Genomic DNA, 27,882 nt, shown 5'->3' with positions numbered 1-27,882 from the left:
AAATATTTGGACTTTAATACAACTATTCTGTTACCACCTTCTCATTCTCATTCCCCGATATTATCTTTTATCATGTAAATTAGTCATCATGTTGTTTTTGTATATCTAACGACAAGTAAATGAAAATTAATTATAATTGTACTTTCACATATCACAGTAATGCCTACCTCTGCATCCTGTAGGTGGCTGAAATTTGCCTAATTTGATCAGTTGCACAATAGAGATTTTGCACTAAGCACTCTGCTTTGGATGACCTCTTAGAAGGTTCTCAACCTCCCTAATGCTGTGACCTTTTAATACAGGTCCTCATGCTGTGGTGGCTCCCAACCAGAAAATGATTCTCTTCACTACTTTATAACGGTAGTTTTGCTAGTTATAAATCATGACATATATCTGCTATGCAGGACATCTGAAAAGGTCACCTGACTCCTGCCACAATTTTCATGACCCACGCACGGGCTGAGGACCTCTGTGGAAGAACAAAGATTTAATGGTTAAAGAAAACAGATTTTTTTTCCAACAGAACTTCTCCAGAAATTTTAAGTTATATGTATATGAAGTCTTGCTAAATATTAGGAATAAGTATAATAATATATTTCATATATATTCCAGCTTTTAAAATGACTGAGTCAATTGGATTTGCCCTGAATTTTAGCTATCTACTGAGGAACTCAAGAAAGATGTATAGAATAGAATTGTCCTGTAAGTCTACTAGCTCTTAATATGCAGAATAAGCCATTTCTGGGGTCAGGGCATTGAATTTATCCATGCTTCTTCAACCTCAGGTTGGAAATACCGAATCCCAAGGTGGATTAATAATGGAAGATAAATAGCACTGTCATCCTAAGCATTTGTAATCAATGGAGGTTTCTTTCCTCAAAGTGACGACATAATCTGTAACCTGGTTATTGTTTTTTTTTTAAAGAAAATCTTCAAATAATAACTAGATACTTTTATTCCTATTCCACAAGAGCTGAGGCCCAGAAAGGTCTCAACAGGTCACCGAGAAGGTCATAGACTTCTCAGTGCTGGTCCTTGTAGTCAAGTCACACTGTCAGGATATGACAGACGTAAGCAGTGATGAAGCCCAGTGCTTCCGGGTTAACGGCCCAGAAAGAGATTTATTAACTCTCAGATCCCCTGTTGATTCATCTTGGAAGTGAGAATAACAATATGTTTTGTAGAAATCATATATGATATTTAGAAAGGCCACTGAAATTATCTCAATTATCTGATAGAGCAGTTATTATTTTTATTATTATCGTTATGTAATTACAAAAACTCATGTTACTAATGCTTAATACATAGTGCATATAACATTTTATCACACTCTTTGATCTGTTACATGTAATAAATCAGTTGCAAATCCACAGCAAGCATGCTAAAATAATACTACTCCCATATGTAATACATTTCGATTAAGACAATTGACATTCAATTTAATAAATCATCACTATATCTTTCCCATTTAAAGGTCAACAGCTGTACAAATGTTTCAAAGAGCAAGCAGATTGGAGAGACCTGGCTCTTCATAGATGAGCATTTATGCTAGCTTTACATTCCATCTTCTTTAGTTTAAGTTTTCCTTTCCGTATTTGCTAGAGCATACATTCAGCAGAATGATATTAAATTAAATATTAAAATCATTCCATAAGGGAATGAGGGCTAAGTGATAGCAGACATTCACGAGTGAAGTCCTGAATAAGCACATCTGTTTCTCCACAGTCCTTGGAAATGTCTTTTAAACACTTTTAAACACAGCCCTAAAGCCTAGGCAAATGGAGAGCCAAATTGCCTTGTACTATAATGTCTGAGCAAGTCCACAGCTTTCTGGACAATGAGGTTAGAGCCACTCCATATCATTTTAAAAGTCAGAAAAGCCTTGGCCCCTAAATCAAAACTCTCAAAGAGTAGAAACTGTGTCTAATGAAAATAAGATTCCTATTTTGACTTCGACATTAACCTATGATCAGTTTCCATTTCACAGTGAAATGAATACACATTGAGTGAAGAATTTTAAAAGTGAATGCCAGACTCTGTACACCCCGTGGGTTACAGATGGAGAAAGGCGGTGGCAGAGAGCCACTCTACTTCCTTTAAAAATCCAAAAAACATTTGGAAGGAAACCCCAGAAGGAGCAATGTCTGACAGACAAATCTCTGGGGTTTCCAGCTGCCTCGTTTGCCAAGCTTCCTAGACCCCATTGCTTGCTTGTTAATAAAGTTCAACAAAGAGACTTTATGAACACTGATTTCTCAGAGTGAAGCATGTGTTAAAGGGGTTTATAATGTAGTTGAAGTTTCCTGCCATCTGTACCTCTTAGAAAATCACAGCCACGCAGTGCCATTTGCTGGGTGCCCCATCAGTGGTATATTGAGCCCGAACGCTGACTCCTGGTCTGTAAACTACAGCTTAGCCTCAGCAACAGAGAGATACTCAACTCTTAAGATACCTACCACTTTAGATACTTCAGTGTTTCTCTTCTGGTACAAGGAAAAGGAAGGGGGAGAGAAAACACTATCCACCGTACCAATTAACTCAATATAGATACCACTATTGAGAAAGAATGAAAGGCTACACCCTGATTTCCCCCATCTTCACAACAGTAGCAACAAATGGAGAAAAGGAAACCAATTTTGGAACACCCGTTGCACTAAGACTTAAAAATAGGTAATATATGAAAAATTAACAAGAGAAAACACAAATTCTACCTTAAAGTATACTTAATAAATCACAGCACTACAATAATAGCAATATCTTTCATAAAATTAAATTTATATTTTTCCAAATAAAAGGAAAGTAAATGAAAAGAAAGTATCATTTATGCCACAGAAGTCTGCTATACCCATCAAACACAGCTTATTTGCTTCTATAAACACTTAATGAAGCCTTGAATACTTAGTTCTACTAAATAACAGAAAGAAAAATAAGACAAAGTTGAAGTCATTAAAAAGCTCAGTCCAGCCACAGAAAAAATTACATATTTAATATACAGGTATTTTGATCTACTTAACCACACTTGGTAGGGGATTTCTGTCTCGATGCAAGATACATGGATGGGGCCAGTAAATATGCCTCCTCCAAATTGGGACTGGCAAGAGGGAGTTAAAATGTGTTAGAATATACACAATACAGCATTATTGCACAAAAATCAAAAGAGTGTATAACCTCAGATCAAGTTGAAAACACACAGCAGAGCAAGTTTTAAGATTGTTCTCAGTTGTTTTCTTTTAGGAGAAAAGAGACTAGAAAGATAAATCTAAGTATTATGCGTAGAAGCTACATCTACCTAGATATAATATATATTGCCTTATTTATTATGTGTGTGAGGTGTGTGTGTGAGTGTGTGCATGCGTGCGTGTGTGTGTGTGTGTGTGAATCATATGTGTGCATGAGCCCAGAGATGTCAGAAAAGAACATCAGAGTCCCTGGAACTAAGGTTGCAGATAGTTGTGAGCAAGCATGTAGGTGCCAGAAATTGAAGTGGGTCTTTTGCAAGAACAGCAAGTACTCTTAGTGCCTGAAGCAACTCTCTAGCCCCACACACTTTATATATTAAAAAAAAAAAAAACAACAACTCTCCTTCTCCTTCTGTATGAAGAAGAAACAAATAACACCAAAGTTGTTTGATTAATGCCTCAAGAAATCATTATTTTATATTTACCCAAAATGATACACAATGCATATAAGTGAATGAGGGGGGTAGATATATGTCTTAGTTAGAGCTTCTGTTGCTGTGATAAAAGACCAGGACCAAAGCAACTTAGGTAAGAAAGGGTTTGTTTGGCTTACACTTCTGCACTATAGCCCATCACTGAAGGAAGTCAGGACAGGAATTCAAACAGGGTAGGAACCTGGAGCCAGGAGTTGATGCAGAAGCTGTAGAGGGGTGCTGCTTACTGGCTTGTTTCCTATGACTGGCTCAGCCTGCTTTCTTATAGAACTTAGGACCACCTGCCTAGAGGTGGCCCCACACACAGCAGGCTGGGCTCTCCCACATCAATCATTAAGAAAGTGCCCACACAGGCTTCCATCCAGCCCAGTCTTACAGGAGCATTTTCTTAATTGAGGTTTCCCTGGGCCCAGACGGCTTTAGATTGTGTAAAGTTGACATAAAACTACACAGCACAATATACTTTTTTAAATGTCACCTACAGTAACAATACTCAATGCTCTATCAATAGACTATCTAACAAAAAGCCCAGTACCAGAAATAAGAAGCCTTCATTCAAGTTGTTGGTCAGGTTAGTCCAAGTGACTCCCAAAGCATCCTACAGTAATGCTGTTGCCCTTGGTTACGTCTCGGAAACTGAAGGCAAACACCTATTGTTGAAGACACTGCACGGTTAGGACACAGAACTGGTTTGGGTTGGATCTAACCTGAAAGCCTCCTTCCTGTGGTCTAGCTTCTAGAGTACCAGAAAGTGATGTACAGGCAGGGAAGCAGTCAGCAGTCCTATCCAGCTCTGACATCCGTGACCAGCATGGCAAGATATCTGCAGGGCTGCAATAGTGGCACTTGCATATTGGCAGTAACAACAACTCTCTAAGTGGACTTACTACCTACTGAACGGGAGGGGAAACATGCCTGATACTGAGAACCTAGGCAACTAGGCAAGGCTAGTGAGGTCATGGATCTTAGAAAAGAACAGCCCTTAATTCATTCTAAAATGCACCCTTATCACCACACGTAAGTAGCTCGTACCACCCTCCCCATTCAACATGCTTCTCTTTCCGCCAAATGGAAATCATTATAGAAAACCATAACTGAGAACCACATGACCATCTCCTTAGATGCTGAAAAAGCATTTGACAAAATCCAACACCCATTCATGTTAGAAGTTCTGGAGAGAGCAGGCATACAAGGCACATACCTAAACATAATAAAGTCAATGCACAGCAAGACTATAGCCAACATCAAACTAAATGGAGAGGAACTTAAATCAGTTCCACTGAAATCGGGGACAAGACAAGGCTGTCCACTCTCTCCATATCTCTTCAATATAGTACTTGAAGTCCTAGCTAGAGCAATAAGACAACTGAAGGAGATCAAGGGGATATAAATTGAAAAAGAAGAAGTTAAACTATCACTATTTGCAGATGATATGATATTTTACATAAGTGACCCCAAAAATTCTATCAAGGAACTCCTACAGCTGATGAAAACCTTCAGCAAAGCGGATGGATACAAAATCAACTCAAAAAAATCAATATCCCTCCTGTATACAAGTGACAAAAAGGCTGAGAAAGAAGTTAGAGAAACAACATTCTTCACAATAGCCACAGATAATATAAAGTATATCTATATATACTTGGTGTAACTATAACCAAGAAAGTGAAAGATTTGTATGAAAAAAAAGCTTCAAATCTCTGAAGAAAGAATTTGAAGAAAATTTCAGAAGATGGAACTATCTCCCATGGTCATGAATCAGGAAAATCAACATAGTAAAAATGGCCATGTTACCAAAAGCAATCTACAGATTCAATGTAATTCCCACCAAAATACACATACAATTCTTTGCTGACCTTGAAAGATCAATTCTCAACTTCATATGGAAAAACAGAAAACCCAGAATAACTAAAATGATTCTATACAATAAAATATATTCTAGAGGAATCTTCATCCTGGATCTCAAGCTGTACTATAGAGCAACAGTAATAAAAACAGCATGGTACTGGCATAGAAATAGGCTGGTTGATCAATGGAATTGAATCAAAGACCCAGAAATAAACCCACATACTTATGGACACTTGATTTTTGACAAAGAACCCAAATCCATAAAATCGGGAAAAGATAGCATCTTCAACAAATGGTCCTGTTCTAACTGGATGGTTACATGTAGAAAAATGAAAATAGATCCATATCTATCACCCTGCACAAAGCTGAAGTCTAAATGGATTAAAGACCTCAACATAAAAACAGACACACTAAATCTGTTAGAAGAAAAAGCAGGAAAAGCCTTGAGCTCATCAGCACAGAAGACAACTTCCTGAACAGAACACCAACAACTCAGGCCCTAAGATCAACCATCAATAAATGGGACTTTACAAAACTAAAAAGTATCTGTAAGGTAAAGGACACTTCAACAGCACAAAATGGCAGCCTACAGACTGGGAAAAGATCTTCACCAACACAACATCAGACAAAAGGCTAATATCCAAAATATAAAAAGAACTCAAGAAATTAATCACCACCAAACCAAATGATCCAAATTTTAAAATGGGATACAGAAGTAAACAGAGAATTCGCTATAAAGGAATATTGAACAACAGAAAAACATTTAAAGAAATGGCCAACATCCCTAGTTACTAGGGAAATGCAACTCAAAACAGCTCTGAGATTCCATCTCACACCTATACAAATGGCTAGGATCAGAAAACTCAGGTCACAGCACGTGCTGGCGAGGATATGGAGAAAGGGGAACACTCCCCATTGCTAGTGAGAGTGCAAACTTGTACAACCACTATGGAAATCAATCTGGTCCTTTCTCAGGAAATTGGGAATAACTCTACCTCAGGACTCAGGCATAGCACTCTTGGGACTATACCCAAACGATGCTCCACCATACAACAAGGACATTTGCTCAACTATGTTCATAGCAGCTTTATTTGTAATAGCCAGAATCTGGAAACAGCCTAAGTGTCCCTCAACTGAAGAATGGATAAAAAAGGATAAAAAAAAACTGTGGTACATCTACACAATGGAATACTATTCAGCTATTAAAAACAAGGAAATCTTGAAATGTGCAGGCAAATGGATGGAACTGGAAAAGATCATCCTGAGTGAGGTAACCCAGACCCAGAAAGATACACATGGTATGTACTCACTCATAATCAGAAGTTAGCCACATAATACAAGATAACTACACTACAACACAGAGTTCAGAAACATCAACCAAGGACCAGTATGATATGGACCTAGACCCACTGCTTGGATGTAGTAGCACAGTCTCCTTGTGGATCCCATGTCTGCAGAGTAGAGACTACTTCAAGCATGCACTCTAGGCATCAAACTTAGATCACTTCCCCTTGGCAAGACGGCCATACCAGGCTACAGAGGAAGAGGTTACAGCTAATACAGATGAGACTTGATAGGCTGAGGTCAGATATTAGGGGAAGAGGGCTCCCTGGTCTGAGTACTAAGGGAGGGAGGGAGAGAGAATGAGGGAGGGAGGGGGATCGGGAGGGAATGAGGGAGGGGGCTACAATCAGGATGTGAAGAATTTAAACTGTCGAACAAGCAGGTAACTTATATTGCTAATCCCACCTTATGGGACTAGCTCTGAGACTGGCTGAAATGTGAATGTCTAGGCATAGACAATGCTTCTTGTTGACTAAAGAACCCCTATGAGTTACTATTAGATGCCATTCTTCATATGGCATGAATGAAGGTTTACAGAGGTCTTCTTTTCCTGCTCATACAAACAACAGAAGTCCAGCCTTAATTGTTCCATTCATCATGTACACCTTTTATACACTTATAATTTTAGGACTGTACAATGCTTGTGAGAAATTAAATCTTTCAGAACAAAAGAACCAGACAATGACATTGAATCAGACCTGACAGGATGCATTCCTTGCACCATATTGGACATTGACATCCTGTTTGGAGAAAGTGGTTGACAGGAAAGAAGGGGAAATATAGAAATGTTCAGGGAAGACAGAACAAAAAGTAGATTAGTGAATCTACTCCTCAGCTTAATGCCTCAATTGTCACTCACAAGATATTTTTAATTCACTGATATAGAATTTTGTATATAGATGTAAAATAAGTTCTAGATACAGTGGTATAGAATTCAAATGTAAGATTATTCCTCATACACCATCTCTATATGTACATATATATATATTTCTGCTCTAATATTAGTTATTGTGCCCATATAGCTCAGTTATAATACAAGGTTCACTTCCAATGCTTTTAAAGTGCTATCAAGCTGTTTAGGAGAAATAAATTATACAAATTAAATGTTAGTAGATTAAATCATGGTCATGTCAATTGCTAGTCTACTTTTATCACAAAAATATCCATCTTAGGTACAGCAGATAGATATGACTCTACAGAAAGACAAGGTCTTCAAAAACCCCAGAGACATGCAGAGTATGGCATTTAAAAATGTTTTTATTACTTTAAAGATTCATTGACAATGAGACAGGTTAACTCCTGGCAGCACACAGCCTACCTCAAAGATGATGAACATCAAAGAACTTCCTTATGGAGCTGGCTTCAAATGTAACAAACTAGCCCCTGGGCAAAAGGTCCTCATTTCTACCACAGACAGAATTCTGCCTAAAAAGGGGAAAGCTTAGATGCAGGCAGAGTCAACAGCCAAACTCTGCCAAGACAGGGTAAACAAGTTCTTAATAGTTCCTGCCTCACAAATATGTCTGTCAGATATATTGGGCCAGAAGGCTGAAGATAATGCTCCAACATTATGGAGAGTTTTGGGTGACTGTTCAGGTAGAAAACTGTCTCTGTCATCTTTTCATTTGGAAAGCTACTAGCCTCACTCCCGGCATACTCAGGTAATCAAGTTTACTCCTTCTCAAGTCTCTGAGGGAGTTGGAGACCAGGTAGCTTAGTTTTATGATGAAGGTTAATTGTATAGGGGTTAAGATGTTTTTAGGTCTAAATAGGTGTTCTAAGTTGATAATGACAATATGTGATGGAGATTGATTTACATTCGGAAATTTAGATGCACCAAGATAGGAAACATGCCTTCTTCAAGGCTGTCAAATACAAATAGCCAAAACTCTAAGAATGTAACATTTATATAATTCCTGTTTGTGTCACAGTTCTTCTCATCATAGGTAATCTATTGTATATATGTATATGTACAAAAATAAAATAATTAAAATTTAAAAATCCAAAAAATAATCATTTTATAAAAGTCAACATATTTACCCCGTAAAGGCGTATATAAGAACAAAAGTGAAAGCACTACACTTTGAATTTAAAGGATGTTTAGACATACTTAGAAAAAAATTATACAGAATTATTCATAGATATTTTAAAAGTCAACCTCATGTTTATATATAATTAATTATACTACAACAGACCAAGGAAAATACATATAATTTGAAATTTTTATTTAGAAATAAATTGAGGTTATAAAAAGTTAATGAGTAAGAATGTATCAAAACCCAGTGTCATGAATACTTTGAACTCCAAACAGGACTAAAGTGAGAGGACAGAAACATTAGTCCAGCATTGTCAGCCTCCTTGTAGAGACATAAAGCAAAGTATAAAATTTTATTAGAGAAAAATGATTTTTAGTGTTAAAACTACTGGAACATAATTTACCTTGTGAGTCTACATGCAGCAAATATGGCTTATCTTAAATGGAAGAACCTTTTCAACAAAAAGCAAATGCTACAAAGTTCATGTTAAAGTGCTATAAAAAAAAAGATGTGATGGGAAAAGAAAAGTCATGACAGCAAATACAACTTTAAAAATCTCATGTTGTAACTGCATTTCTTATATGTTGGCCAATAAGTTTATTCAGATTCCATGGCCAAATATTTCAAAAAATTTCAGAACAAGAACACTGAAAGCAGATTACTTTGCTTTGCTCTCTGTATTTTTTTCATGTTTTTGGAATGGTTTTAGAAGATTGTAATTGAGAAAACAAACATTGAAGAAAATTATTTTTTTCTCTAAGAAGATCAATTAATTTATGTCCATGGAGATGCAATTCATTGTTCTCTATAGTCTGTGCCTAATTTTGCATCTCTTTGGGAGTAATTTTGACACTGGAAATCATCTATATGTCTATTGATCGAATTCTCCTGTAAACGTTTTCTTGAATACAAATATTTGATCTATGTTCAATTTACCTCTGGATATGTCATTACACATTTTCTAATATAAATATTCTATAATAGATGGACTATTAATGTCTTAAATTTTGAATAAATGCTGTTACATTTTTTTTTAAAGAAAAAAAAAAACAACTGAATACAATGGAGAGATCAATCTACCGGAGGGAGCTCCACCCCAAAGAATAAATCCACAACATAAGTCCTGCACCTAAGGCTCAGGAAATGTATCACAAGTGGGAACAGAAAGATTATGAGAGCTAGAAGTCCAAGAAGTCTACTGGAAGCCTCTTAGAAATGGCAGCCTAGACAAGACCTGAACAATGACCATATCAATAGACATGCTAAGGAAAAAGTGGGGGTAGGGGGGGTCTCATAGGGCTCAACCCCTAGAAAAATAGGGACAGGTAAAAGAGGTAACTAGTGACTGCTGAGAAAGGAGGAAAACTAGCCCCTCCCAAGAATGAACCCTTAAGTGGTTATCCAATGCAAAGCAGTCAGACCTGAAATTATATACACACAAACAATAATGAAGCCAGCAGATTGCACTTATATATTTGTATATCTACACACACATACATGGAACAGTATTAATCAAAGAAAAAGAGGCTGTCAGTTGAGATGGAGTGATGGGGGAACATGGGAGGAGCAGTCAGATAAGGAGAAGGGGAAGGGAGAAATGATCTAATTCTATTTTAATTAAAAAATAGCTTACAAAAGAAATGGATCTCCATATTTCTTTCCATTAACACTGCACATCTTAGTCTAATCAGAAATGTGTTCTTAGCTGTTGAAATTTTGTTTGGCCCTCAAATCTACCATTTCCATAAAAACCGCTATTCCTGTGTACTGAATTTTTTAAAGTTCATAGATTTGTATTTTTAATGTGATTGGAGGGGCTGGGAAGCTGGCTTAGCAACTTAAAACACTTGTTTCTCTACAAAAGACATGGATTTAGTTCCACAAGGGACAGCTCAAACCATTTATAACTTTAGCTCCAGAGGATCAGAGACCCTTGCCTGGTACCTGTACTCACACGCACATATCACCCATACAGATATACATATACAAATAATTAAAATTAATTAATTGATTTTAAAACCTTTAAATTGCAAAAAATAAATGAAAAGCAACTACTTAAGTAAAAAGAAGAATAGAGAAGCTAGGTTGTAAAGAAAGAGAGCAATGCAGAATGAAACTGTAGCCCTGGAGAGGGGGAGAAACCCAGGAAGAGGCACTGGCTGCCCTTGCAGAATGACTCAGCACAGAACAGCTCAGAGAGTCAGTAGGTACTTGTATTAAAGGTAATTTCACACCTTCTTCTGGGGAATACCAAGCATGTACAATAATATACATATAAACATGCATAAAGGCAAACCACTCATACACATAAATTTAAAGTAAAAAAAATAAATCTTTAAAAATGTAGCCTTGGGACAAAAGCTCTACTGGTTTTATTTCCCAGAAATCTTTGTTTCTCTTCCCATAAACGGTTCTCACCGGCTGTATCAGAGACAAAGACCTCAGAAGCAGATATTTCTAGAACAGGAAAAGAAGCACCCGTTCCTTCTATGAAAATATGATTAGGAGGATCCAAGATGGCGGCGAGCAGTGTGGACCATGTTTGGAGGCTCCAGTGAACAATTCAAGGAATTGCACAGATTTCTGAGCCAGGAACACCGAGGTCCCCACACCACAGCAGCGGGAGTGCTACACAGATTGGAGGGACCAGGGTGCAGAGGACCTGCGTGCCCCTGACACGGGAGGAGCATGGATTTTCTCAGATCAGAGCGGCAGTGGCAGAGGCAGCAGCAGCAGCAGCACCAGCAGCAATAGCTGAGGTTTGCAACTCATAGCCTTCCAATGGAGGCAATTGGCGTGGTAGCCGGTGGGAGTTGCTGTAAGAGAGGGGACTCTGGGCAGGATTTGGGTTGCGTGGTGCCTTGGGACCAAGACTGGACTCGGCTGACAGTTCGGCCACAGAGTCCCGGGTTTTGGCTCAGCCCAGCAAGCAATTCTGCCCGAGGCACTAACTCAGCGCAGCCACAGCTCCCCTGCTGTGACACAGGCTGGGCAGAGTGCTCAGTTCCACACTAGGCACGACCTCAGCTCAGCGGCAGCTCCCCTGCGGTGACGCAGCCTGGACAGAGCGCTTGGTTCCACCAGCGGCGCTGGCTCAACGCAGCCGCAGTTCTCCTGCTGTGACACAGGCTGGGCGGAGCGCTCAGCTCCACCGGAGGCCCTAGTTCAGCACAGCTGCAGTTCTCTTGCTGTGATGCAGGCTGGGTGGAGGGCTCAGTTCCACCAGCTCTAAGACTCTGGTTGGACACAGTGTACAGTTTGAATCCAGAATTCCTGGCAGAGCTTGGCAGACAGTTCAGGACCTGAGTCAATAACTGACCAGAGCAGGCACTTTGGCCCAAAAGCCCCTAGCTGAGTTTGGTGCGGAGTCCCAGCCCAAAAATTCTGGCTGGATCCTGTGTGCATTTTGGGCCCAGAATCCCTAGCTGAGCTCGGCAGACGGTTCAGGCCCTGAGAATCTAGCTGAGTTCAGCCCGTGGTTCGGGCCCAGTGTTCCTGGCTGGACTTGGCAGGGGACACAGAAGGCTGTGGATACCAACGCTCATTCAGAGACCCAGAAAAATTGCAGGACCCACAGCACAGAGGAGCTGAAGATCACTGGCTGTGGGAGTCCAAAATAAAAGAGCTAACCTCCCAACATCCTCACCAGTGAAGCTATAGAGCCCCCAGCCTAGGGAAATCGTGAAGAAACAAGTGAGTCTATCATCAGACTCCCTCCATCCAACTCTGGAAGCTACCCAACAAAAACAAAGACAGCAAGATGTCTAAAAGACAGCAAAAAAGCATACGCAAAAACCCCCAAAACAACATGGCATCTCCACTTTCCAGCTATCCCAAAGAAAACAACCCAGAGAACTCAAATACAACAGAAATACAAGAAAATGACCTCAAATCCTTAGTAATGAGGATGGTAATGGAGGAAACAAATAAAATTCGTAATCAAATGCAGGAAGATGCAGACAAAAAGGTGAGAGACATAAAAGAAGCACATAGAGTGGAACTGGAAAAATTGCAGGAAAATGCAAACAACCAGATGAAAGAAATAAATAAAACGGTTGAAACTCTGAAGCCCTATAAAGAGGCAATGGAGGGAAACTCAGGAATATACAAACAATCAGGTGAAAGAAATCAAAAAGTCAGTTCAAGATCTGAAAATGAAAATGGAGTCAATGATAAACACACAGACAGAAGAAAAACGAGAACGTGAGACCTCAGAGAAGAAGGCGAACAACACAGAGGTGAGCTTTTCTAACAGAATCCAAGAGATGGAAGAACGAATCTCAGGTCTAGAATATACAAGCACAAATCTTGAAGCAACCATTAAAGAAAATGCCAAATCTGGAAAACTCCTGACACAAAATAACCAAGAGATTAAGGACACCAAGAAAAGAAGAAATCTGAGGATAATAGGCATTGAAGAAAGAGAACATATCAGACTCCAAGGCCCAGAAACTATTCTCAACAAAATCATAGAAGAAAATTTCCCCAATCTAAAGAAAGAGATGCCTATAAACATACAAGAGGCCTACAGAACACCAAATAGAATTCACCAGAAAAGAAAAACTGCCCGTCACATAATAATCAAAACACAAAACATACAGAACAAAGAAAAATATTAAAAGCTGCAAGGGAAAAGGGACAAATAACATTTAATGGCAAACCTATCAGAATTACACCCGACTTCTCAGCAGAGAGCATATACGCCACAAGGGCCTGGACAGAGCTCCTGCAAACCCTAAGAGACCACAGATGCCAGGCCAGACTACTTTACCCAGCAAAACTATCAATAACCATTGATGGAGAAAACAAAATATTCCATGACAAAAACAAATTAAACAGTACCTATCCACAAATCCAGCTTTACAGAAGGTACTAGAAGGAAAACTCCATCCCAAAGGTCAAGCTACAACCAAAACTACTCAGGAAATAGATAACTATACCATGGCAAAAACACAACTACACAAACACTCGACTGGAAACAACATCAAAATTAAGACTCTTAACAGTCACTGGTCATTAATATCTCACAACATCAATGGTCTCAATTCTCCAATAAAAAGACACATACTAACTGAATAGGTGCATAAACAAGATCCAACATTCTTCTGCATTCAAGAACACATCTCACCCATAACAATAGGCATTACCTCAGGGTAAAAGGTTGGAAAAAAATATTCCAAGCAAAGTGTCACAAGAAGCAAGCAGGCATAGCCATTTTAATATCGAACAAAATAGACTTTCAACCAAAATTTTAAAAAAGGGATGAGGAAGGACACTTCATACTCATCAAAGGCAAAGTCAACCAAGATGACATCACAATTCTGAACATCTATGCTCCCAATACAAGGGCACCCACATTTGTAAAAGATCTGCTAAAAAAGCTTAAACCACACATCGATCCCCACACAATAATAGTGGGAGACTTCAAAACCCCACTCTCACTGAAGGATAAGTCATTGAAACAGAAACTAAGCCGAGAAATAACATCATTAACCAATGCCATGGGTCAAATGGATGTAACAGATATCTATAGACCCTTTCACCCAAACAAGAAAGAATATACCTTCTTCTCTGCACCCCATGGAACCTTCTCCAAAATTGATTACATCGTAGGTCACAAAGCAAGCCTTGACAGATACAACAGGATTGAAATAATGCATTGTATCCTATCAGATCACCATGCTCTTAGGCTGCAATTCAACAACAACAGAAATAACAAAAAGCCTACACGTACGTAGAAACTAAACAACTCTCTGCTAAATGACACCTGGGTCAGGGAAGAAATAAAAAGAAAAATCGAGGCGTTTCTGAAATTCAATGAAAATGAAGGAACAACATACCCAAATTTGTGCGATACATTGCAAGCAGTGCTAAGAGGAAAATTCATAGCACTAAGTGCCTTTAAAAAGAAATTGGAAACATCGCACATAAGCATCTTAACGACACAATTGGAAGCCCTAGAAAAAAAAAGGAGCAGAAACACCCAAGAGGAGTAGACATCTGGAAATAATCAAACTCAGGGCTGAAATTAACAAATTAGAAACTAAGAAAACAGTACAAAGAATCAACAAAACCAAGATCTGGTTCTTTGAGAAAATAAAAAAGATAGACAGACCGTTAGCCAAACTAACTAAAAGGCAGAGAGATAGTATCCAAATCAACAAAATCAGAAATGAAAACGGAGACATAACAACAGACACTGAAGAAATTCAAAGAATCATAAGATCCTACTTTGAAGGCATATACGCCACAAAATTTGAAAATCTAAGGGAAATGGACGATTTTCATGGTCAAGTTCACTTACCAAAGTTGAGTAAAAAACAGATAAACAAGCTAAATAGTCCCATTTCCCCTACAGAAATAGAAGCAATCATCAATAGTCTCCCAACCAAAAAAAGCCCAGGGCCAGATGATTTCAGTGCAGAATGCTACCAGATCTTCAAGGGCGAGCTAATACCGATACCCTTCAAGCTACTCCAAAAGATAGAAATGGATGGAACATTACCAAATTCATTCTATGAGGCCATAGTCTCATTGATACCTAAACCTCACAAAGACTCAACAAAGAAAGAGAATTTCAGACCAATTTCTCTTATGAACATCGATGCAAAAATACTAAATAAAATACTTGCAAAACGAATACAAGAACACATCAAAGATATCATTCATCATGACCAGGTAGGCTTCATTCCAGGCATGCAGGGATGGTGTAATATACGGAAATCCATCAATGTAATCCACCATATAAACAAACTGAAAATAAAAAAACCACATGATCATCTCTTTGGATGCAGAGAAAGCATTTGATAAAATCCAACACCCATTCATGTTTAAAGTTTTAGAAATCGTGGATACAAGGCACTTTCCTCAACATAATAAAGACTATATACAGCAAGCCAATACCCAAAATCAAAGTAAATGGTGAGACACTCAAGGAAACTCCTCTAAAATCGGGAACAAGGAAAGGTTGCCCACTCTCTCCATATCTCTTCAATGTAGTACTCGAAGTTCTAGCCAGAGCAATAAGACAACAAAAGGAGATCAAGGGGATCCAAATGGGAAAGGAGGAAGTCAAATTATCCCTATTTGCAGATGATATGATAGTGTACATAAGTGACCCTCAAAATTCCACCAGAGAACTCCTACAGCTGATAAACACCTTCAGCAAGTTGGCTGGATACAAAAATAACTCAAAAAAGTCTGTAGCCTTCCTATACACAAATGACAAGCTTGCAGAGGAAGAAATTAGGAAAACCACACCCTTCACATTAGCCACAAGCAATATAAAATATCTAGGAGTTACTCTAACCAAGCAAATGAAGGACTTGTTTGAAAAAAATTTCAAAACTCTCAAGAAAGAGATTGAAGATGACCTGAGAAGATGGAATGATCTTCCTTGCTCATGGATCGGGAGAATTAACATAGTAAAAATGGCCATCCTACCAAAAGCAATCTATAGATTCAATGCAATCCCTATCAAAATAACTACGCAATTTTTTAAAGACATTGAAAGTTCAATTCTGAACTTCATATGGAAAAACAAAAACCCAGAATAGCTAAAACAATCTTGTACAATAAAAGGTGCTCCGAGAATCTCCATACCTGATCTCAAACTGTACTATAAAGCAATAGTAATTAAAACAGCATGGTACTGGCACAGCAACAGGCTGGTTGATCAGTGGAATCGAATCGAAGACCCAGATATGAATCCACACACATAAGGTCACTTGATTTTTGACAAAGAAGCCAAATCCATTCGATGGAAAAAGAATAGCATCTTCAACAAATGGTGCTGGTCTAACTGGAGGTCTATGTGTAAAAAAATACAACTGGACCCATATTTGTCACCTTGCACAAAACTCAATTCCAAGTGGATTAAAGACCTCAACAAAAAACCAGAGACACTAAGTCACTTAGAAAAAAAAGTGGGGAAGAGCCTAGAACATATTGGCACAGGAGGCAACTTCCTGAACAGAACACCAACGGCCCAGGCCTTAATGTCAACCATTAATAAATGGGACCTCATGAGGCTGAGAAGCTTCTGTAAGGCAGGAGACACTGTCAAGAGAACAAAGCGACAGCCTACAGACTGGGAAAAGATCTTCACCAAACCTACATCTGACAAAGGTCTAATATCCAAAATATATAAAGAACTCAAGAAATTAAACACTACAAAATCAAATAACCCAATTGAGAAATGGGGCTTGGAACTAAACAAAGAATTCTCAACAGAGGAATATCAAATGGCTGAGAAATACTTAAAGAAATGCTCAACCTCCTTAGTCATCAGGGAAATGCAAAGCAAAACAACTCTGAGATTCCATCTTACACCCATCAGAGTGGCTAAGATAAAAAATTCAAGCGACACCACATGCTGACGAGGATGTGGGGAGAGAGGAACACTCCTTCGTGCTGGTGGGAATGCAAACTAGTACAGCCACTTTGGAAATCTATCTGGTGCTATCTCAGAAAAATGGAAATAGGGCTTTCTCAAGACCCAGCTATTCCATTACTTGGAATATACCCAGAAGATGCTCCAGCACACAACAAAACATTTGCTCAACCATGTTCATAGCAGCCTTATTCATAATAACCAGAACATGGAAACAGCCTAAGTGTCCATCAGTAGAAGAATGGATAAAGAAACTGTGGTACATATACACTATGGAATACTACTCAGCTATTAAAAACAAGGAATTCCCGAAATTTGTGGATAAATGGATTGAGCTAGAAATGATCATAATGAATGAGTTAACCCAGAAGCAGAAAGACTCAAATGGTATATACTCACTTATATCTGCATACTAGCCCAAGGGGCATGTTCCATGAAAGCCTTCACTTACCAGGAAACTGGGACAGAGGGGAGGAAATCCTATTGGGACTCTAAATGAGAGAAGCATGGGAGAATAGCAAAGTAGAAGGATCCAGAGGGTCCTAGAAACCTACAAGTAGAACATTATGATAGGCAGATTTGGGCCCAGGGGTCCCACTCAAACTAAGGCACCAGCCAAGGACAATACAGGCGGTAAATCAGAACATTCTCCACAGTTGAGTAGAGAGTGGGATATGACTTTCTCACGTACTCTGGTGCCTCACATTTGACCATGTCCCCAGGAGGGGGAGACCTGGTGGCACTCAGAGGAAGGACAGCAAGTTGCCAAGAAGAGACTTGATACCCTATGAGCATATACAGGGGGAGGTAATCCCCCTCAGGAACAGTCATAGGGGAGGGGAATAATGGGAAAATGGGAGGGAGGGAAGAAGGGGAGGATACAAGGGATGAGATAACCATTGAGATGTAATAAGAATAAATAAATAAATAAATAAAATTTTTAAAAAAGAAAATATGATTAGCATATGTGTAGCCGTGTGTCTATGCTTGGCCTGGAGATCTCCACAGTAGGCCTTCCAGAAGACTTTACTGTGAGACTGGACAGATGGTTCAGCTAGAAAATTGGATCTACCCAAGAGGGGGAGATCACTGAGTATGGTGACTACTCTGGTGAAAATGTGAAGATATTTTGTTATTTTTAAAATGTTTCCAAAATATCCTTGGCTGTTTAAATAAAATAATGTATCCTGGGCTTTAGAAAGGAAGAAAGGAAGGAAGGAAGGAAGGAAGGAAGGAAGGAAGGAAGGAAGGAAGGAAAGAAAGTCATGATTAGAACTCACAGCTTTGAGTCTTAATTGCCCCTCTCCATATTCTCTCCTTTACTCTATTCTAGTTTCTCCTTTATCTCTTTACAACATTATATTCTATTTTCCCTTCCTTGGAAGAGTCTCACCTCCTGGTCTCTTATTAGGTACCTTTCCTCTGTGGTTGTTTGAACTGAAACACACATATTACCTGCCTGCAAGATACTCGTGTGCGATCGTGGCACAAATGATATGGAAAGTAACCAACCACTTCCTGATTGGTTTTCAGGCCCACATTCCTGACACTGCTGAAATGACCGAGAGCCACGTACTAGAGATGTTTGGGGTCTAGGGCAAAGTCTAGCATTACTATTCTCCTAAAGAAATATAACAATAAAAAGGCTCCCGATGACATACTGCTACACCCATCAATCAGCCCATCGATCAGCCCTCATCAGAGAAGCTGCTTCTTCTAGTGGATGGTAATTAACACCAAGACCCACAACTGGACACTGTGCAGAGTAAGAGACTTTGGCATACTGAGTCCTAAACGGGATGTCTTCACCAAACCTCTATCCTCAAGTGGAAGAGGAAGGAGAAAGGTTTTCAGAGCCAGAGGTGACTGATACCTACAAGCATCTTCTAAACACAACAGGACTGAAGTGTTTACAAACTCACAGAGGCTGTGACAGCAAGCACAAGGCCTGCACAGGTTCAAATAGGACAAAGTCTGAGAACTAAGAAGGGGAAATGGACACAACACTCCACCCAAGAAGCTACTTGAAATTGATGCCTGACGAGAAAAAGAAAATCAGTTTTCTCCAATGGAATGTCACTGGATGTGTCGCCCCACTCCAGGGTACGCCCCATGCCCAGGAGATGTTGGCAATATAAAACACTCTTTTCATTTCTTTTCTTTCTTTCCTTTCTTCTTGTTTTTGTTGTTGTTGTCGTCGTCGTTGTTTGGTTGGTTGGATTGGCTTGATTGGTGTGTGTGTGTGTGTGTGTGTGTGTGTGTGTACAGGGGACAGGGGGAGGACAGAGGAAGGAAAGGACATGGAATTAAGTGGGTAGGGAATGGAAGGATCTTGGAGGAGTTTGGAAAGTGGGAAGAATATGACCAAAATATATTTTATAAAATGACATTTTAAATTTAAAAAGAAAAATTTAAAAACCCACATATCTGATTCATTTTAATAAAGGGCATTAAAACCAGAGTCTTCATATACTAGGCAAGGGCTCTATACCTGAGCTACACACAAATCTTTTAAATTTATTTATCTATTGAATGTATCTAATTGCTTGATAGCAACATAAATTAGGAAGTTGTGAATAAATTAAAATATAAACCTTCTAAGGCTGGATAATTTCAAAAGTCTTTATGTAGAATTTTTAATGTGAAATATTATTTTGGAATAACTGTTTTGAAGATAAGATTTACTAATCAATATTTCTGTAAAAATATTATAAAATGAGTTATAAAAATGGTTCAATCTAACAGAAGAAATTAAAAACTCTTGAGTATTAATTTAGAACTGAATTCTGATTATTTGAAGAAAGGAGGAGTGTTCAAATGGAAAGATGGCAAGCTTCTGATGCCCTAATGACAACTTTCTGCCAGCTAAATAATTACAAAAACTAGAAACATCTTGAACAAGCTCATCATATATTTCCACATAATTGTCCACCAAGGATCCTCAAAACAAATCTTCCTGAACACTAGAGGTAATTTGATGCCTAAGACAACTAGAACATACATACACACACACACACACACACACACACACACACACACACACGTGTATAAAGGCATTCTTTTGTACCTACATGTTTTAGTATAGAAGAGTTATATAAAATATTTCCAGGGATTAAATTTTCTCAGTTGGGCAGCAATTTGCCTCTTCTACATAGATTAACAATTGCCAGGCTACTAGTAGCAAACCAGAATTCTAAAAGCTGCTTTTGTTCTTAGGACTTTAGCCAGGCTGCCCAAAAAACTTTCAAGTCCAGAATCCAGTTTACATGATCCAAATATGTGATCTGACTTTGTCTCTCAAACACCACATGCCACCTACAAGTGACCCATAACATTTCTGAATCTTCAAAGTCTGGCCTCATGGTTGACTAGGAAAAATAAAAGAAATCAAAACTAAAAACTACTCGAATGCGTGTCACAAGGTGGGAAACAGAGAAGAGAGGGTCAGAGAAAGTCGTAGCACAGAGTGAATAACCATAAAGCCAGAAGACTTGGAGGAGCTTGAAGCTGAAGAGAAAAAAAAGATCACAGCGTAGGGGGAAGGAAGGATGTAAATGCCAGCTGGAATCAGAGAAAGCAAGGAATCCAGGAGCCAACAGAAATCCAGGGACAGAAAGTATTGACGATGGAAGGGAACAGGAAATTTACTGGAAACCGAGTTGTTTTTCCTTTTGAATCCAATGCAATTCTATTCCAGACTGAATTCTCCACTCAGCCTCAGGGAAGGCAGAAGGCAAGTCAAAATTCACAGTAGTCTACCCCCATCTGCGCCCCCCTTCCCCTGACGAGCAGGAGCCAAGAGCTCAGGGAAGAGATGACAGGAGCCCAGGCTCTGACTGCAGTTGGTAGATGGTGGCTGTGGCATCCAGCACAGTGCTTACCAAGACAGGCTGAAGGGAAAACAAAGACCTCTGGGAGCCAACTGAGTCAGAGCTTCCAGCATAGTCACTAAACTCTCCGAGTGACGCCTCTCACGGCTACAACAGAAACAGGAGTGCAAACTGAGTGGTCTGGAAGTAGAACTTCCCGGGTTCCCAAGGTAACTCAGCTATCCACGAGCTGCCAGCTATGAGCAAGCTATTCAACCATTGTGTGCCACACTCGAATCTACAAAACCAGACTACTGTGCCGATTAAATAAGCAATCGGGAAGCACCTGGAACAGATTTAGCATCCAATAGTGGTAGCTATAAAAAGTGCTTCCAATAGGAAGTCCATACAAAATAGTAGGGTTTAATTAAAAAGATGAGGAGGACACAAAAGTGCTACACATTTTTTTATACAGCACCAAGAAGCACGTTTCCTAATAGGATAAAAAACTAAGAGGCGGTCCAGGGTTTCCATTCTTGTTTCCGCATATTCATGCGAGGCATGAGCATTCGGGAATTGAAATGGGACCAGATTTGACCTAGCTATCTGAAGTCACAGGGTAAGAGTGGAGAAGCTTCTCCTGTGGGTTTAAGAATAAATACTTAGGACACACTTAGAAACTACACTGGTTTAGGAAGTGGCACTAGTTGGTTCTCCTCGAGGATCCAGGACTTCTCCAACAGTTGGTAAGTTCGGTAAGTTGATAGAAGAGCCATCTAGTTAACAAAATTTCTACACATAGTCTTAATGGATATGATTGGAAATAAAAAAAAAGATTGAAAGATGCATTACTATCCGACAAGAAATAAGACAGATGACACTGCCTGTTAGGATTTCCCACGCAACTACTGAGATATCTGCATTTAGTACTGCTGTTGTATATTTAAATCATTTATTATTTATCAGTTTAAATTCTTTGTGTTGTATGTGTTTATATTAATATTTGCTTGTAGCTACAGTATTACACATACCCATGCTGAAAGAAGCAATCATCACGTGATTAATGAAAAACAAGCCAATGCATTTTGTGTGTGGTACTGAGGACTGAACTCAGACTCTTGTGAACCTAGACTACCACTAATCACTTTCTATCCTCAACCTCTCTTTAACATTTTGTTTTGTGAGAGGATTTCACTCTGTTTTTCATTTTCTAAGTTTTCATTTTCATTTTCTAAGTTGTGTCCTCCCCTGTATCTGAGCTATCAGGCTGTTGTTTTCTTTTTACGTTTTCTCAAAATTACATATATTTAGGCAGGAGTGGTGGGGCATGCCTGTAATCCCAGCACTCAGGAGAGGCAGAGGCAGACAGATCTCTGTGAGTTTGAAGCCAGTTTGGTCTCAATGAGTCCAGAATAGTCAAGGCTACAACAGAGAAACCCTGTCTCAAAAACAAAACAAAAAATTACATTTATTTATTTGTTCATTTATATACACATATATGTGTTTATTTATTTAGTGTCTGTGAGCTGTGTTTGTGTGTGCATGCATGCATGTGTGAGGCAGTCAGAGGACAACTTGTGGGAATCAGTTCTCTCTATTTTCTGAGTGGGTCCAGGGCTTGAACTGAGGTCGTCATCGAGCTTGGTTGCAGCTCCCTTTGCCCACTACACCATCTTACCAGCCTTCAGAACAGTAGGTTTTCAACCAAGTAGAGACTGAGGACAATAGACATGGCTGAAGAAAAAAAATCTCCGATGCAAGACTGGAAATGAATAAACGAATGGAGGACAAGGGAAAGAGAAAATATATGCATAAAAATAAACTGACAGTGACTTAGTACATATGTTTTATAAGTATCCCATGTGGAGGATAAATACAAGCATCAAAAGTCAAAAGACAGAAGTGGACATAAGTGTAATAGCTTTGGTTTTAATAAGTTATAACACCAATCATATTATATCTTAGTAAGTCGAGGTTTGACGTTGACATATTATAGTTAACAACTAGAAACATAATTAAAGCAGCATATAACTGACATGTTAATTCAGTGGAGACATTAAAAATAAGTTATTCCAAAAACAAACAAAAAATGAAGCAAGTTAATAATGAACACTAAAAATAAATAGAAAACAGTAAGGTTGTTTCTTTTTCTAAAAATTCGTGTCAGTCCTCTCAAGTTCTTTAGTAAGTATTCTAAAGCTACACAGTCACAATGCAACGTATAGAGTTTAGATTACTCATTCACTAAATTTAAGCAGAAATAGCGTATATTTTAAAGACAAGTTAAAATTAGAGATAAATTAGCACTAAACTTCACTACTCTGATAACTGATTTTAAGAGATTACCTCTAACTCATCAGAACCTTTTATATTTGATGTCTACAAGGAAATTTTACAGCAGAGGCCGGCTAGTCTACGCACAGAACTGCATAGATGCTGGGATGTAGCTGTGATGCTCACAGGATGCTGTGATGCGTTGGGTGAAAGGAGGAAACGCCTGTTTTCTAGCCTGCTATTACTTAGCATGCCATTCTTCCACATGAAGAAGTTTCTCTCAATGCCAAACTATAACCACGTTACCTCATAACACACCAGCTGTCCCTATCTATCATCTTATCTCCCAAATTCTACAACAAGTAAGTTGCAAAGTCCCTGGTGGTTTCTTACAGCATTCAAGTGTCATTTTCACCTTGTCTTCACCATCCAATGTTGGATGGGGCGTCGGGGGCGGGGGAGTCTATGTAATGAAAAAATGAGTCCCAAACAAGAAACAACAACCATTCACTGGTACTAAGGCTCTGAACTCATTTAACAACTGTGTATTCTCTATTATAATGTGCTGATCATTGCTTTAAGAAGACTTCCCTAAGTATGGCTTCGTCCTCTGCGAAGATGAGCAGTCATTCATTCGTTTAACAAGTATGTACTGCTCATCAGAGGCAACCAGACATTTTATTGGGAGAGGTAAATCCAATGATGGGCTGTTTCCTGGTCTTGTTGGGCTTAACATATGGCGGGGAGTTATATGCTAAATAATCGCCAAATAAATAGATAACCCATAGTCTCTACAACAGTACGTTACATTATACAGTAAAATCAATACAAAGGCTAATGGGAAATAGCTCATGAGAAAGTGCCATTTAAATTGAACACTGAAGACTGAATAAAAGCTAATTAATTGGGAAATATCTTCTAGCAGATGGATGAAACAAGGAAACATGACTTGTAGAGAACTCAAAGAAAGGTCACTATGGGAAAAAATGACAAGAATGAAAGTGAGGAGATAGATGAAGAAGACTATTGGAGGTTTCTGAGAGCCCATTCAAGGTTTGGTTTGTCCGTCTCTAAACACAACGGATCTCACACTGGCTGTGAGACAGGGTAGTGGACTGATCTTACTTGAAGTACAGAAGTTCTCAACTATCGACACATTGGTTAAAGATGAAAAGTAGAAAGCAACAAGAGGAAGGGAACAGTCTAGTCACAAAAAGTTATTTTAAAATTGTAGTACTGATGAAGTTGGAAAATAGATACATGTAAAAGGATTTCATCAATAATTCTGTAATACTCTTTGAAAGTGATGGAGGAGCCTTCTGTTGGAAGCTTGTGGAACTAAGGTGATGGTGAGGGGGTTCTCTGCAATAGTATATCCTAAGGAATGCCCACATTTGGAAAGTGTATTAGTAAGGGTTTTGATTGTTATGATGAAAAATCAGCTTGAGGAGCAAAGGATTTGTTTTACCTTACAGTTCCATATCACAGCCCATCACTGAAGGAAGTCAGGGCAGAAGCCAAGGCAGGAACCAGGAGTCAGGAGCTAGTGCACAAATGATGGGCAAAGGCTGCCTACATTTTGAGTTTCAGGGCTTTTCTCAGACTAATTTCTTGTAGCACCCAGGACTACCTGCCCAGGGGTAGCACTGCCTACAGTGACCTGAGCCACTCCACATCAACTATAAATAAAAAATCAAGCCAATCCAGTGAGGACATTTTCTTAATTGAGGATCCTTCTCCCAAAATGATTTCCAGAATGTATGAAAATTAAATATCTGGGATGACTTGTGAGCAGAAAAAAAAAAAAAAAAGGATGGTTTTCCCACAGAAAACTAGCCATCGCAGAAAGAGAAGCCACAGATGCAAGTTGGAAATGTCGAGTCTCGATTTCTGCTGAGATTTCTATGCACAGACAAAAGCTCAGAAGAGAGATGAAAACATAAAACCTAGAGCTGGAATACAAGTAATAACCAGGAGTATGAGAGACGATAAGCTGTAGGAGAAACAGGCATGGTGACCCAGACAGACAGAAGCCACGGAGCCTGGCGAGGACACGGGGAAGACAGCTGAATCAAATAAGTGCTCAGTAAGATGTAATTGAGGGACAAATGGAAATACCATGGGCAGAGGAGTTGGCGGGAGGTAAGATGATTTGGAGAATTTTCCAGAACATCACATAAGATCTGAAAGCTGTGGCCTCATCAGTAATCCTAACAGTTTTCATTTTCCCTGTTTCATCATCTTAACAGGTAAAGCCGACACCGTCTCCTATCATCCTCTGCTAATCACCACCCACAAAGCCCACAAAATTGTACAAATCAGAATACTTGGAGATCACCCAAGCAATAAAGTCGTGTGATTTCATCCTGACAAGTAAATGTTAGGGATTCTTGACTGTGTCAGACAAACTGACAGTTAAGGAATACCAATAGCAGAATACACAGAAATCAGCCATGTGAGGACGTGGAAGGAGTTAAGGCACGCCTTTCCAGGTCACCACTGTCACTATCAGGCTTTCACCAGAGGGCGCTAGGCAGTCCTTTTGGGCCTTTTTATTAGTATGTATTACTTAATTCTGGCCCTTCCATACGTGCGTATTATATGCTGGGATCATATTCACCCTCACTTGTCCCCTCCTTCTTCCCCCTGGCCCTCTCCTTCTCCTAACCTCTCCTTCGGTACTTTCACTGTTGCTTCTCCCCCACTCAGGCAACACAGAAAACATGCAACACTGGTCTTTGGGACTCTGGCTTATTTCACTTGGCATGAAGACTTTCTGTTCCAGAGGCACCTACTTGGCAAATGATGTGATTTTCTTCTTCTTTTCTGAATAACAATCCATTGTGTACCTTCTGCCACATCTTGTCTATTGCATCCATCCGTCTGTTGATAGACTCTGGACTGATTCTAGAACTCTTACAAATAGCCCTGGCCATGGTCTAACTAATGGAGACCAAACTATGTGTAAGAACAACCCACAAACGCTAAGTCCTACTTCTGCATCTAAGGCTTCGGTGTCACATGTTGGAACTCTGGACCGAGACTGCGCCATCAAAAATGAATTACTACTGTCAGAATAGCTGGTGTAGCATCACATAGCAAAACAACTAGGCTAGCCCACTAAAATACTAAAATAACAGGAGCCACCTTGCTCACAACGTGAACAGGAACCTATAATTTAAAAGGCCAATAGCCAAGGCCTCAGGGAGCCCTTAACTGATAACAAACAGGCTTCGACACTCATATAACGATTATTGTCGTCATTTCATGTGGTGTTTAAAGTTTAAGCTTTTATGTGGAAAAGTAAATTTCTTCACAGACCTTATCTTCACTTAACTGGCACATTTGTTGATTGTACCTTAAATCATAAATACATAACATTAAGTTGGCTTTTGCCTTAACGTGGCTGTCAAGAAAATCCCGGAATAATTTTATGCTGCAATAGTCTTATTCGTTTGTTTAATTTTGTTGATGTAAAAAGAATTAAGGATAGTCGATGCTCTGGCCTGACATGTAATTGTAACCGTAGTGTGCCTTTCTAGTGTGTACTGGCTTCATGCTTTTTCTACCACACAAAGTGACATGCTTGTAGTCTGTTATTGCAAGGAAGAAAATGAGAGAAAAATGGCACCGTCCTTGAAAGACCGCCTGTGGATCTGAATGCACTAGATAATGCATCCCTTCTAAGGAAAACACAAACATGATTACTCCTGTAGGTGACTTGCAAATGGTCTGGGGTAGGGAAATGTCTAGGCCTGCAAGGACGAATCTACTGTTCACAACAGAGAGAATGAAAGGCTTTTCAGCTAGCTACAGAGCCACACGCTGACAACTGAACTGATACAGAGAGGGCCTTGGCATCCAGAGGTGACACAAAGGGGCTGAGGGTGAGGTTGTTGGGAAAAGGGCTGTGCCGAAGGGTGGGGGCGCCCTAGGCCGCGAGGCGGTACCTGCGCCGGATCCAGCGCCCCTGCCGCTGAGTCTCCGCTCCAGAGATGCTCGCGGAGAAGCTGCTGGTAGCTGAGGCAGTGCTTCGCAGCAGATGGTAGATTCCCCATGGTGCAGCCTGGGTGCTGCGGGCGGTGCTGGCTGCAGCGGCCTGAGCCGGGAAACGGGAGGAGCCGGGAGCGCGTCCCGCGGGTACCCGGGTCCGAGCTGCACTGCGGCGGCGCGGTTCCCGAGCAACGCCCAGACAGGGGTGCAGCAGCCACCTGAGTCCGGCGCCAAGACCCAGATCCCGGATGGGAACAGTCAAGTGAGGCTGAGTGGCACTGTGTTCTTTTTTGTTTTTTTTTTTTTTTTTTTTTTTTTCAGAACTTGGAGCTCTCAGCGCTCATCGCCTGCAGGTGCTCTCACCCACTACCTCGCCTGAGTCAGAGTTATGGGGCCAAACAGAGGCCTCTGCAAGGAACCACCAGCCCAGGGCTCTGTACGGAGACATTCTTTCATTCCCAGCCGCAAGCCTGTAGGGTTGTCACTATGAATTCGTTTGAGTTTATGTCTTGGGTC

At 39.7% G+C, this 27,882-nt stretch overlaps 1 protein-coding gene across 1 annotated transcript in view; it reads right to left on the bottom strand.

The window, feature by feature from the left end:
- Positions 1 to 27,532, bottom strand: part of Hmgcll1 (3-hydroxymethyl-3-methylglutaryl-CoA lyase like 1) — a 130,584-nt gene extending 103,052 nt beyond the window's left edge. The window contains exon 1 of the mRNA XM_051140544.1: positions 27,324 to 27,532. Within this exon, the coding sequence (XP_050996501.1) occupies positions 27,324 to 27,431 (108 nt within the window). The 5' untranslated portion in view covers positions 27,432 to 27,532. The remainder of the gene's footprint in view (positions 1 to 27,323) is intronic.
- Between the last annotated feature and the right edge of the window lie 350 nt (positions 27,533 to 27,882).

This window comes from Acomys russatus, chromosome 32, assembly GCF_903995435.1.
Source record: "Acomys russatus chromosome 32, mAcoRus1.1, whole genome shotgun sequence".
Taxonomy (NCBI): domain Eukaryota; kingdom Metazoa; phylum Chordata; class Mammalia; order Rodentia; family Muridae; genus Acomys; species Acomys russatus.
Note: the sequence above shows the minus strand (reverse complement) of the source record. Positions and strands in the feature narration are given on the sequence as shown.